The 13,254-nt window shown below is 36.0% G+C and overlaps 1 protein-coding gene across 7 annotated transcripts in view; it reads right to left on the bottom strand.

Annotated features, from left to right (window-relative positions):
• The window catches only part of GPM6A (glycoprotein M6A), a 307,705-nt gene that overhangs the window by 23,663 nt on the left and 270,788 nt on the right, over positions 1–13,254 (bottom strand). For all 7 annotated transcript variants that reach the window (XM_070598360.1, XM_008525670.2, XM_070598356.1 and 4 more), the window contains one exon: positions 9,053–9,209. In XM_070598360.1, coding sequence (XP_070454461.1) covers positions 9,053–9,209 — 157 coding nt within the window. The remainder of the gene's footprint in view (positions 1–9,052; positions 9,210–13,254) is intronic.

Raw genomic sequence — 13,254 nt, 5'->3', positions numbered from 1 at the left:
TTGCCCATACCAACTATATCTGGCATGTAAAAAATCTCTGCAGGTGATTTGAATGGACACCCCGTGTTAAGAGCTACCGCTCTGGTGGCATCAGTAAAGCTCTCATGAGTACATTTGATGTGAAGTTTTCTTTGATGTTCATCCTTAGGTTCCTCAGGGTACTGCACTTGAAGTAAAAAAAAAAAAAAAAAACGCAATTGAGGGGCCGGCCTGGTGGCGCCCGGGTTACGTTCGTACGTTCCGCTTCTCGGCGGCCCGGGGTTCGCCGGCTCAGATCCTGGGTGCGAACATGGCACCGCTTGGCAGCCATGCTGTGGTGGGCGTCCCACGTATAAACTAGAGGAAGATGGGCATGGATGTTAGCTCAGGGCCAGGCTTCCTCAGAGAAAAAAAAAAAGAGGAGGACTGGCAGTGGTTAGCTCCGCGATAATCTTCCTCAAAAAAAAAAAAAAAGAGAGAAAAAAATGCAATTGAGATGGTTTGCCAGAAATTCATGCCACTGTCAACAAAGCAGCCAAATGCACAGACAAGTGAGGTACTGGACATGAACCAAATTTCTAAATCAGGGTTTCTCAAATTCAGCACTATTGAAATTTGGGGCCAGAAAAGTCTTTGTTATGGAGAATGTCCTGTGCGCCGCAGTGTGTTGACCAACATCCTTTGCTTCTACTCACTAGATGCCAGATGTGCAATCAAAATTTTTCAATGTCCCCTGGAGGGAAAATAGCTCCTGGCTGAGAACCACAACTCTAACATGTGAAAATATCAAGTCAAAATAAAGGAAGTGAGCACCTGAATAGACTCTCACCACAAATGCAAAATGGGACACCATTAACAATATCGAACTCAGTAGGCTCTGGAAAATATAGTAAAGTTTAGTGCAGAAAAAAATTACTTATTACGTAAATTACTCGAAAATATGAAATCATTATCATCATCTTCATTATGACTCAAAACCACCTAAGCACAAGTAGTGTTTGGAAAATTGTTTAAACAAACTATTTGCTATATATCTAGTAGCTTTATTCATAATTGCCAAAACGTGGAAGCAGCCTAGATGTCCTTCACCAGGGGAATGGATAAACTGTGGTGTATCCAGACAATGAAGTATTATTCACCACCAAAAAGAAATGAGCTAAGACATGAAAAGCAGGGAAGCTTAAAAATGCATATTACTAAGTGAAAGAAGCCAATCTGAAAAGGCTACATAATGTATGACACTAACTTATGATATTCTAGAAAAGACAAAACTGTACATCAACTAAGACAGTAAAAGAATCAGTGTTTGCCAGGGGTGGGGAGAGAGAAGGAAGATCAGGTGGAATATAGGAGATTGTTATGGCAGTGCAAGTACTCTGTATGGTACCATAATGTTGGAGACATGTCATTACACATTTGTCCAAATCCACAGAATGAACAACACCCAGAGTGAGCCCTAAAGTAAACTATGGACTTTGGGTGATCATGATGTGTCAGTGTAGGTTCATTGATTGTACTGATGGAGGATTTTGATAATGAGGGAGGATATACCTGTGTCCGGGCATGTGGTATATAGGACATCTCTGTACTTTCCGCTCAGTTTTACTGTGAACCTAAAACTGCTCTAAAATATAAAATCTACTTAAAAATATACTAACTGTAATGCTTTCTTCTTTATTACCTTGTATTGGTCTCATTCATTCAACAAATCAAATTCAAACAGAATGTAATACATGATCCATCAGGACATTGCACCTGGCTGATCTAACATCTGGATAACAGTATTCTAAGCATTTCATTTTAATTCACACCCTCCAGGTTACTCAAAGAACTTCTCACTGTCCTCCAAACCCCACACCAAGAGCCCTTTTACTCATTAACTCATTAATAATTAAAATTTTCTGTGTGTCCACAACATGCACTCACTGTAAGACACCTTGGGTATATACTGGTAAACACTGCCTCTCTATCACAGACTTTAATCTCCTTCTTTCCATGCAAACACCGTAAATTACCCATGTTCATCAATATGCTCAGCATGAAGGTGCTTGTGTACAAGTCTCTTGACTATTCCAGCTAGACTAGGGGCTCCCCAGGGTCAGGGACACTGTCCTGTTCCTTTTCACATCAGCAGTGCCCAGCATGGTCCCTCAGTCTTTGTAACAGATCTTAAGAAAATTCAGCCAAAGAGATTTTACTTTTTCAAGTGAAAGCAGAATTCAAATAAAATCAAATTATATTAAAAATAAAAGCATCACTGTCCTAGTAGAATATATTCTTTTCCAGAAAATATTACTGTAGAGGAAATTTCTTTTAGTGAATGCTATTTTAATATCAATTATACTGTCAATGTCTGAGAAATGTTCTTTTGACCAAGGATCCCAAAATAATACTGCTAGGCTTAGTGATTCCTCAGTGAACTTTTAATTTTTACATCTTTGGTATACTTAGTTTCCCCATAAAGAATTTTAAAACAAACTATAGTAGTCAATCTAAAAATGAGAAAGACACAAATAGAATCTCAAAAATGTGGTGAAATATGTTTTGCATAATGTTATTGATTTAAAGCCAAAGTCAGAAAAATATATAACTCTTGCTTTTTGTCTAAATGCAAATATAAAAATACATACCTTTTGCCTCAAGATTATTCCCAGCACAGTGGGCATAAAGCTCCTTATTGGAAAAGAGAGGTATCCATTAACCAAGCAATACTATAAAAGACCATTTGTAATCCACGATTTTTATTTCATCCCCCATCTAGTGGCCTATTTAAATTATAACTATTACATGTATGGAAATATTTGGCACATTAAAATCAAATGAATCAATTTAAAAAATTGTATTTCTATCTAGGCAGTGTCACCTAAATATATAGAATTGAGGTTACTCCTAGTAGCTGCAGTTACGGTGAGCGAATGCATTCAGGATATCCCACTGGGATTCACAAAATCAATAAATTTGAGAACATTTTCTATCCTTAAGAGGAATTTCTAGCTTTATTATAAACTTTGATTGAAAACCTATACCTATAGATGAGTTCATTTAAACTAAAGTATTTTTATAAGTAGAAATTACAAATTCATTAGTTATGGAGATATTCCCCCAGAAATTTTCAATAGGCATTAAATTCTAAGACTTAATTTATGTTAATTAAATCAGAAACTGAAGGTTTTGAGTATTCTATGAAAGGAAAATAGAGGTCTATAGAGAATTATACTGCTATGTGCAGGTTATGAAAAAATATATTTTAAAACAATTATTTTTAATAGAACTATTTTGTTTAGGAAACCATGGATCAGATAATGTCCTATTTCATGTCTTTAGTTTTTTCTTTTTCAATAATAGTACTTTAGATATACATGATATGATGTGACAAGAAAGACACTTTACCTCTTTAGTCTTCCCCATGGGGTACCTCCCCAAAGTCCAAAACCCCATGAGAAAAGCATCCGACAAATTCAATTGAGGTACATTTCTGCAAAATGCCTAACTAGCACTCTTCAAAACTGTCATGGTCATCAAAAACAAGGAAAGTCTTAGACTGTCACAGGTCAGAGTAGCCTACGGAAAGGTGGCTTAATTGGAATATGGTATCCTGAATTGGATCCCGGAACAGAAAAGGAACATCTGGTAAAAACTAAGGAAATCTAAATAAAGCATGGACTTTAGTTAATAATAACAGTTCCATATTGGTTCAGTAATTGTGAGAAATGTGCCATCCTAATGTAAGATGTTAATAAGAGGAAAAACTGGGTTTAATAGATAGGGAAACTCTATCATCTTCACCTTTCTATAAAACTAAAACTATTCCACAATTAAAAAAAAAATTATTTTTGAAAAAATACTGTAGGATTTAAAAAATATAAGGAGTCACAAATGGTTCAAAATCATACCCTAGGATGATTTGATATGTAGATAAGTCTAATGAGAATTAAAATGCCACTGAACATACAAATTAAAAAAAAAGGTTTAGCAGAAGACTCATTTTAATGATTTCAGTAATCTAAAGAACAAAGTCCAAACAAAACAAAACCTTGGCTTAACATTTTGAGAGGTTATTTTTATTTGGATTGAATTCCAATCATGGCTTATGGTGAGCTGAGAGGCATCCGCAAGAGTCAAACTTTTTTTTCAAGTTTTCATTTCCAGGGGCTAAGTCTCTTGAATTTAAAAATCTAACACTAGAAGCTTTACATTTTACAACAGATGTTTCCATTTTGTCTATGTCATTGTATGAGGCTAACAAGTCTCCTGTCACCTTTCATGCCCAAAATCTGAAAAAGAATGAGACCTGTGTCTTCTTTTTTCCTATAACTGATGTGCCAGCCTTGTTAATATCTGAACAGTCACGTCGAGATTGGTCCACTGTCCAGTTGAGTTCTGAAACTGTGTGAGATGTGCTTCAGTCAGCTGTGGCAAATGAAATCCTAGTTCCTTCTTCCAGGATGCAATGCTTTTTGAAACAGTTTTTCTAAATATTACCACTATGCCTGAAGCAGTTTGTTTCCTCCTTTTTTTTTTTTTTCCTACTGAGAAACCATTGTTAAAGTGTATTGTTATAATCTGAAAAAAACAATGCTGCCTTCACCATCTTAGATTTGAGAGAGACACTAGGCTTTATTCCAGGAACTCTGTCTCAGCAATCTTGGATCAAGTGATACTTTTTCAAATTTAATTTAAAAAAATACTATATTTTAGATACAGACTAGAATGCAAAGTTCCTTGATGACAGCTTTACTTAGAAAGTTACCTTAAGATTTTTATAGTTAGTCATCAAAATAGAAAAGTATCTTAGACTACTGAGTTCTTGCATGTTCCACACAGCATCCTTGTATTATAAAAAAGAGCCAATTCACAATTGTGGGTAAAAGCAAAGGTTAAAATGAGAACTTCTCTGCAATGAAGGAACTTTCTAGTTGTCAATGAAGGATCTCAACAAAATGGAAAACAGAAAGTGGCTGGAGAATTACAAACAACCCTCACAACTAGATAATTATCCTATTAAGTTATCCCAAATAAAGCAAAAAATGACAAGGCAAATCTTGATCCTGGGTTATTGACAGGGGCTCTGTGCCAGATGCTTGAATTCAAATCTGGCCCCCTACCCACCATGTACCCTGGGTAAGTGCTTATCTTCTCTGGGTGGTGGTTTCCTCATCTGTGAAATGAGGGTAATACTCTATCTACTTCACACAGTTGTTTGGAGGATTAAATGCCCTCATATTCTGTAAAGGGTATAGCATAGCTAGTGGAATATGTAAGCACCTAAGAAATATTACCTACTATTATTATAGACTTATGATTAAAACTTAAATTTAAGCTATGAAAATGAACTGTGAGGTAGGACATAGCGAATAGATTTAAAGGTAATTATATAGACTACGTCTTATAAATACTAGTCTAATATGCCATGGTCAAAATCTATAAATATCTGAGGCTAACAGGAAAGGTATTTAAAAGTAAATAAATACAATATGTTTCTTCATCTGTAAAATGGGGGTAACGATAGTATCCGCTCAAGTTCATTGCTTTAAACACTGTGTGGCCTATGGTGGCTGCTATAAGGCGCACTGTTATGAGTTGAGTTGTGTTCCTGCAAAACTCATACGATGAATTCCTAACCCTCAGTACCTGAGAATGTGACCTTTGTTGGAGAGATGGTTTTTACAGACATAAGCAAATTAAAAATGAGGTCATTAGAGTGGGCCCTAACCTGGGATAACTGGTGTCCTTTAGAAAGGGAATCAGAGGGCAGGCAAGCATACAGCGAGAATGCTGTGTGAAGACAAAGCCAGCGATGGGGGTGATTTCAAAATGTGACAAGGGTCACCAGCATTCCACCAGAGGCGGGAGGAACAGATTGTTCTTCCCAGAAGGAACCAACCTTGCCAACCCCTTAATCTTGGGCTTCTCGCCTCCAGAACTGTGAGACCATAAATTCCTGTTGTTTGAGCCACTCAGTTTGCGGCGCTTTGCTACGGCAGCCCTAGCAAAGGAATACACATACTGTCGAAAGTTTTCATTGTTTTATTTAACCTTGAGAGCAGGTAGATTAATGGAAAATAAGAGAGTTAATTTCCACAGAGAGTAGTACATTTAATATCCCTACTACTTCAAAACTACTGGGTTTAAAATTCAGAAATGTCAGAACAAGCAGAGAGAAATACTGAGGTCCATATTGGTGTCATAACAGTAATGGGAAACTTTTACAAATAAGAAAACTTGGTGATGGGAGCGAGAAATATCCCAAGATTTCAAAATGTGAGATGCTAAACGCCTCCCAAGTTTCAGTGGAATAATTTTTTTGGTTTAAAATTTAATGGGGAAGAAACTCAAAGGCAACAAATATTTCTATGTTCATTAAGCTAAATAAGTCCATGTTTAATGACATGTGTTTGACTTGCAGTCAACTTGGTGCCATTTAATATTTAATTTAAATAAATTTAGTTGCTTAAAACGTTTTGATAACTTTTCACACAATGTCCTAATAAACTAGTTAATATTGGTTTTCACTCCCAAAGGTTAATACCACACTTTTGTGTTTTATGTGCCTCACATTTAGGATTTTGAATGACAGCATTTAAAATTTTGAAATTGAATTGGTCTTGATACTGCATGGGAGGAAACACATCATGCAGATCAAGTTGAAAAGCATTCATTAAGAAAAGAGGATATTGATTAGCATCCTCTATTCAGTGATACAATGCTGCTTTAAAATTAATTGCATTCGTATTGATGTAGATTCAGTTAGTAACCACTTTATTTTTTATATGCCACAGAGAGATAGAATAACAAGTTTCTTTGAGTACTAATTCTGGAAGTTTTTCATATAACATGGTTGTTGCCAAAAAATTTATTCGACCCTTTAATAGTATTCAGTATTCTGAATAGAAAGGCATTGATCTAACGTCAAAAGTACGTTGCTAAAAGCTAAGGGAGATTCATGCAACAGGCTAACCAGTGAACTCATAGGTTACGAAGCAGACTGTAAGATACAGTCCATCTACAAAGTGGGGAAGAAAAAACAGCAGAATGGAAATAAGAAAAAAAGCAAGACATGTAGCAGGAGAGGATGACTGATAAAACTTTCTTTTGTTTTTTTCCCCTCTGATTTCATGGAGCCACAGGCTTTGCGTGATAAGCAAGCTGGGTGTGGTGGGGAGGGAGGGTCACAGGGTTCTGCTTCACTGCAGCCACCACTATTTACTTCTGGGCCGGTGGAACCCGTCCCACCACGCAGGCAGTGGTGGCGTAGCCAGGGCGCAACTGGAGCCCTCAAACACTATGCGGCATTGCTACTTCTGCAAAATGCACAAGAATGCAGCTTCTGCTTCTGCTCCAGTTCTGCTCATTCCCCGGGTGCAGAGAGGGTGCTGAAGGAGTGGGTGGGGGCGTCTTGGGGGGCTGGCTCCCTGCTGCATAGCCTCTGGAGGAGCCCACGCAGCTGCTGCCACCCTTCTGGTCTGTTGAGTAGGACTGGTGACACAATCGTTACTATTCTAGAAAAAAATGCAGCTCATGTTTTTGCTTTAAAATTTCTTATTTGAGATATCTTTGGGAGGTTTGAATGGCAAGCAAGTAATTATTAACCATATATAGATGTGCGTTTTCTTCCGTGATTTTTTTACTTCTGCATAGAATCCTACGAAGCGATTTTGCCGTTCTCAATGACACAACATAATCACCTGTACTCTTCCTGGCAAAGGTACCTCCCACTGGTAAAACTGTGCTTGGAGACCCTTTTTCTCTACCATTCCGCTAGTGCTTTGGAATCGTGGACTCTTTGAGCTGGCATGAGCTGTAAAGATAATCTAACGTCTTCATTTTGTAAGTGAGTGAACTGCGATCCAGAAGAGTTAAGCGTCTTGCTAAGGTCCACAGATGGTGTTAGAATGACACTGTCCCGGTTACAAGAAAAAGCCTTTGGTTAATTGAACTCACTATGTTCTATTGGCAGAACATAAATGAATCTAAGATCAGAACTTGCCTTCTTAATAGAGAAATTGCTTAGGTATCACTGACAATTGGCCCACTGAATAGTCATATTTTATTTTTTTAATTAATCCAAGACCTTTAATTTTACTTCCTCCAGATCTGCAATTGGACATTACTGATCCTAAAAACTTAGGTATTATAATAAGCATTGTCCAAAAAAAGGAAGTGAGTCTCACAAGAAATTATTCCAGAGACAACTACAAATATTCCAGAGACAACACAAGCAAGCTGCTTTATAAGCTTATCATCACTACCAACACTGAGCAGCATAAGAGAACTTGTTACAAGCTGGTAAAAAAAATAATGTCTGATGGATAACAGGTATTTCTGAACTTTTCTGTAAGGTTGACATAAATTATATAATTCTTTATTAGAGACATCTTACTTAATATTAAATATATGCTGTAATTAAATGCATGTTCTTCTATATCATTGGAAAAATAAGAAAAACACATTAGTCAAAGATGGAAGCACCAGTGTTTCTTTTTAGGAAGATCATTCTGCATTAAAATGCAAAAGTACTTTCAGCCATGTTACTCAATTCTCACCACTCTTGTGTATTAATAAATATACAGGCATCGTCTTCATTGCATTAGCTCTAGAGCGTGACTACAAGTTTGATTCCCCATTAGATGTTATAGGAATTTAAAACCTAAATTAGTATAATTCTTATATCAATATTAAACAGAAATTACATGATATAATTCCCCCCAAATTTAAAGGGCAGAGACATGTACTTAAGGAGGAGAGACACAGGTATTGTCTATAAATTACGGATGGATTTTTCTCTTATTCTAAATATCGTACAGGAACCCCAAAGCCCTTTAAAGCAATCTGCCTCTAGAAACAAAACTAGCTGTGTTGCATATGATTTGAGAATTTGAACTGAATTTTCACATGGTATAATCTTAATTTAAAAAATAATATTATTAAGATTTAAGACAGCCATCACAGGAGGAAATGTTCCAGTGTTGAAAAAAAAAAATACTTTCATTCTTGGCAGATGAATACAAACACCTGTGTGCTATTGAACAATAATAAACTCACATTCAACCCTGAGCATAGACAAATAACATACCCAGGCGCTCACGCATCTGCCGCAAGTGGTGATTTTGAAATCCCCATAGAGATCTTTGATGGCACCAGTTGTGAAGAAACCTTCCACCATCAGCAAAATGCCGTACACAAAGAACGCAGCTGCGATGCCGTAGATCACATACTTGAAGATGTCAATCCTGGCGGAGAAGAAAGTGATTTATTTCAATAACTCTTCATGGCAGATCTGCAACAACTGATTCTCCTATGCTCCTGGTTCCTTCGGAATGAAAGCTATAGAATATTTATGTCCATAATGGAGGCTGGATTTAAAAACATTTTTGCTCTATATGCCTCACGTTTGTATGTACATTTTGTTCTGCCACATCCAGTACTTGTTGACAAGGGTTTTTCATGTTTGTAAGTTTCTTCGTCTTCCCTCCCAGGCTCCCCCTCTCCTGGTTCACATCAAGGTAGTCTTGGATAAGCAGTGAATCAGGTTTCTAAAGGAATTTCCTAAAATTCAATTGATAAGTAGAGTAATAATCATATAATTTACATAATTTCTCTGATGACAAAATATCAAATGTAAAGATTTATGTATATAACACTGAGTTTTTAAAAGATATTAAAAGAGGAAAAAAGCTTTTTGGTTAATGAAGCATTCATTTTCGATAAAATGACTACCTCATATTTTTGTTATTATAGTCAACTGCAATTGTATTTTATTTCACACTTACTGTAAACCATCACTAATATTTTCTGCTGATGATAATGTTAATAATGAAAAAATTATAGTTTTATAGGTAAGTTATAATTTTGACAGTCAAGCATTCTAGGCAGAATCGCTAATGGGTCTTACATGGAATTGAGCCTGAGCCAAGATATAGCATAATCCCATAGACGAATGGGGAGGTATTCTTTCTTTTCTCCTAATCGAGTGTCTCTGTATTTAAGAGGAAGAGATACATGTATTGTCTATAAATTACAGATAGATTTTTCTGTTGTTTTAAATATTACATGGGAACTCCGAAGCCCTTTGTAAAGAAAAAATCATAAATTAATCAATTTTGCTGCCTCTATAACCAAACTAGTTGTGTGGTACGGTATGTGGAGAGGTATATGTATTAGCTCTAGTTCTGTGTTTGCAGTCCTGATATCCATTTGTAAGAAAACTGCGCTTTATTTCACATTGTCAAGCTTTACTTTTACTCTCTCTTCTCATTAATTAGAGTGGGTGGAGTAGATAAGGTGGCAGCAAATGGTAGAGAGACACTGTTGACTTTATAAAAGAGGGGAAATGAGGGAATGAAAAGCTCGCTCATGTTGATGGAGATTTAGAAACTCTGGATGCTATGACAATATTTTTAAAATAATACACATATTAGCATAAGTGAATTTGTTGCATATAAAAAGAGCAAGAAGAGCTTGCTAATGTCCAATGTACAATTGTTCACTGACAGATTTCCACTCTGTGAAAAATCTAAATATTGCACAATTCTATTTGTCAAGGGCAATGGGGCAGATAATGTGAATTGCACAAGTCCGTCATGCATGTGAAAGAATCTGAGGATTTCAACTTACAGCTCTAATCTGACATCATAAACAATTTGGTTTAATGGGCTTTTCCATAAAAGGTTAAAATGACCTTTTTAAATATATTTTAATTTTTATTTGGAAATCACTTCAAATTCACAAAAAAGGTTGCAGGCAGAAAATGAATAGTACAAAGAAAAACTGTGCATCCTTTACATATTTTATAACATTTAATAGCATATACTTTATTGTTTTCTTATATGTCTCTCCCTCTCTCTGGATAATTATATAGAAACACAGAGAGGTTCTCCACAGCACAGTTATAGACTTCAGGAAATAGAACATTGATATAATACTTGTGTCAAACCTATCATTTGTATTCCAATTTTATCAGTTGGACTGACCCAATGATGAACTTTATAGTGGCCCCACCACCACCACCACGGGGTCCAGTCTAGGGGTAATAATTGCATTTATTTGACACATCTCTGTAGTGTCCTTTAATCTGGAGCATTTCCACAGGCTTTCTTTGTCTCTATGACATTAAAATTATTGAGGAATGCAACCCCACTCCCTCCTTATTAAACAGAATGTTCTTCCTTTTGGGTGTGTCTGCTGCTTCCTCATGATTTGGTTAAGATCATTCCTTCTTGGCTAGAATTCTATATAGGTCATATTCTGTCCATAAGCCCCTCAGTAGTGATGCAAATTTTGATCATCTTGTCCAGGTGACGTCTGAATTCTGCACTGGTTTCTGAGTTTGTCTCTCTTAAAACTTCCCTGGCCTCTCCCTCATAAAGAGACATGTGATTGGATTTAGGGCCCACCTGAATATTCCAGGATAAGCTTCTCCTCTCAAGATCTTTAACTTGATGACAATTTACATCATATAAGGTAAATATCAGTCTTTGCCAAATAAGGTAGTATTCATAGGTTTCAGGGATTAGGAAGTGAATATATTTGGAGGGAAGCATTTTTTTAACCAACCACAGTAGAAGAATTCAGATGAGCAAAGGCAGCAACTTGGAACATCAGAATACACAGAAGCTGAAAGGAAAAGCAACTTTCTAGGTTCAAAGAAGGAACTAGAGCCCATTTCCATATGACCTAAAATAAATGTACAAACACACACAATCTTTTACCAATTGTTTTTATTTCAATCTACAAGTGATGTTAGTAAAATTGCTGTTTCCTAGTAAACTCTTGAGAAATAAGAATGGATGGATGTTTTCTTTTATATATAAACATCACAACTCTAAACCCAAAATATTACTCAATGAGGCATTCCCACTAAAGTCAGGAACAAGGAAATCAAGCATAATCTCTGCTTCTATTTAAGCTTCTTCTAGATGTATTTGCCAAATCAATTAGATTAGGAAAAATAATCAGGGACATAGAATTAGAAAACAAGAAATAAAACTACCTCTGTTTGCAGATGACGCAATGGTGTACCTGGACAGTCTTAGAGAATCAGTGACAAAACTAATTCAAATAATAAGAGAACTCAGCAATGTAGCAGGATATAAAATTTACATGCAAAAAATCAATAGCATTTGTACAGACAAATAATAACCAGTTAGAAGATACACTGGAAAATTTGATTTATAGTGGTCACAAAAGGTTAAATAATAAACTTAACAAGAAATGTTCAAAATTTACGTGAATTAAACTGCAAAACTTTCCCTGAAAGACAAAAAAGTAGACTTGAACAATGAAAGGTATCTATATTTTTGGTTAGGATCATGAAAATATTAGTGCTCTCAAAATTAATACATACATTAAATGCACCTTAATAAAATTTCAGAAGAAGAGAAGATACTGTGAAGATAGGGACAGAGATTGGAATGATGTGGCCTCAAACCAGTGAGGACCCAAATCAATGCCTGCAACCACCAGAACCTGGAGGACGCAAGGAATAGAATCTCCCCTTGGGTCTGAGGAGGAAGAACAGCTCTCTTTTCCCCCTTGTTGTCTTCCTTTCTAATTCATTGATATTTTTTTAGTGACATCCTTTGCTTCCCTTCTTCTTTTCTTTTGTGTATCTTTCATAGATATTTTCTCTGTGGTTACCATGGGGCTTACATAAAACATCTTATAGTTAACAATCTACTTAAGCTGATAACAACTTAGCTTCAATCACACACAAATACTCTAAACTTCCCACAACTAGAAGGACCTGCAACTAAGATATACAACTATGTACGGGGGGGTTGGGGGAGATAAAGCAGGGGGAAAAAAAAAAAAAAGATTGGCAACAGTTGTTAGCCCAGGTGAAAAAAAAACAAATACTCTAAACTTTTACTCCTCTCCTCCACCACTTTAAATTATTGATTTCACAAATTATGTCTTTTCATATTATGTATACATTAACATATTTTTTTAGTTATAGGTTTTTAACATTTTTGTCTTAACTTCCCTGCCAGAATTAAAGGTGATTTATGCACCATGACTACAGTATTACAGTATTCTGCATTTGTCTATACATTTACCTTTACCAATGAGCTTTAGACTTCCATAGACTTTTGTGTTGCTATTTAAAGTCTTTTCATTTCAGCTTGAAGGGCTCCCTTTAACATTTCTTGTAAGGCAAGTCTAGTGGCGATAAACTCCCTCAGCTTTTTCATATCTGGGAAATTCTTTATGTCTCCTTCATATTTGAAGGAAAGTTTTGGTGGATATAATACTCTTGGTTGGCAGTTTCATTCTTTC

Source organism: Equus przewalskii, chromosome 28 (genome assembly GCF_037783145.1).
Source record: "Equus przewalskii isolate Varuska chromosome 28, EquPr2, whole genome shotgun sequence".
NCBI classification, from domain to species: Eukaryota; Metazoa; Chordata; class Mammalia; order Perissodactyla; family Equidae; genus Equus; species Equus przewalskii.
This window is presented reverse-complemented; position numbering and strand designations above follow the sequence as displayed.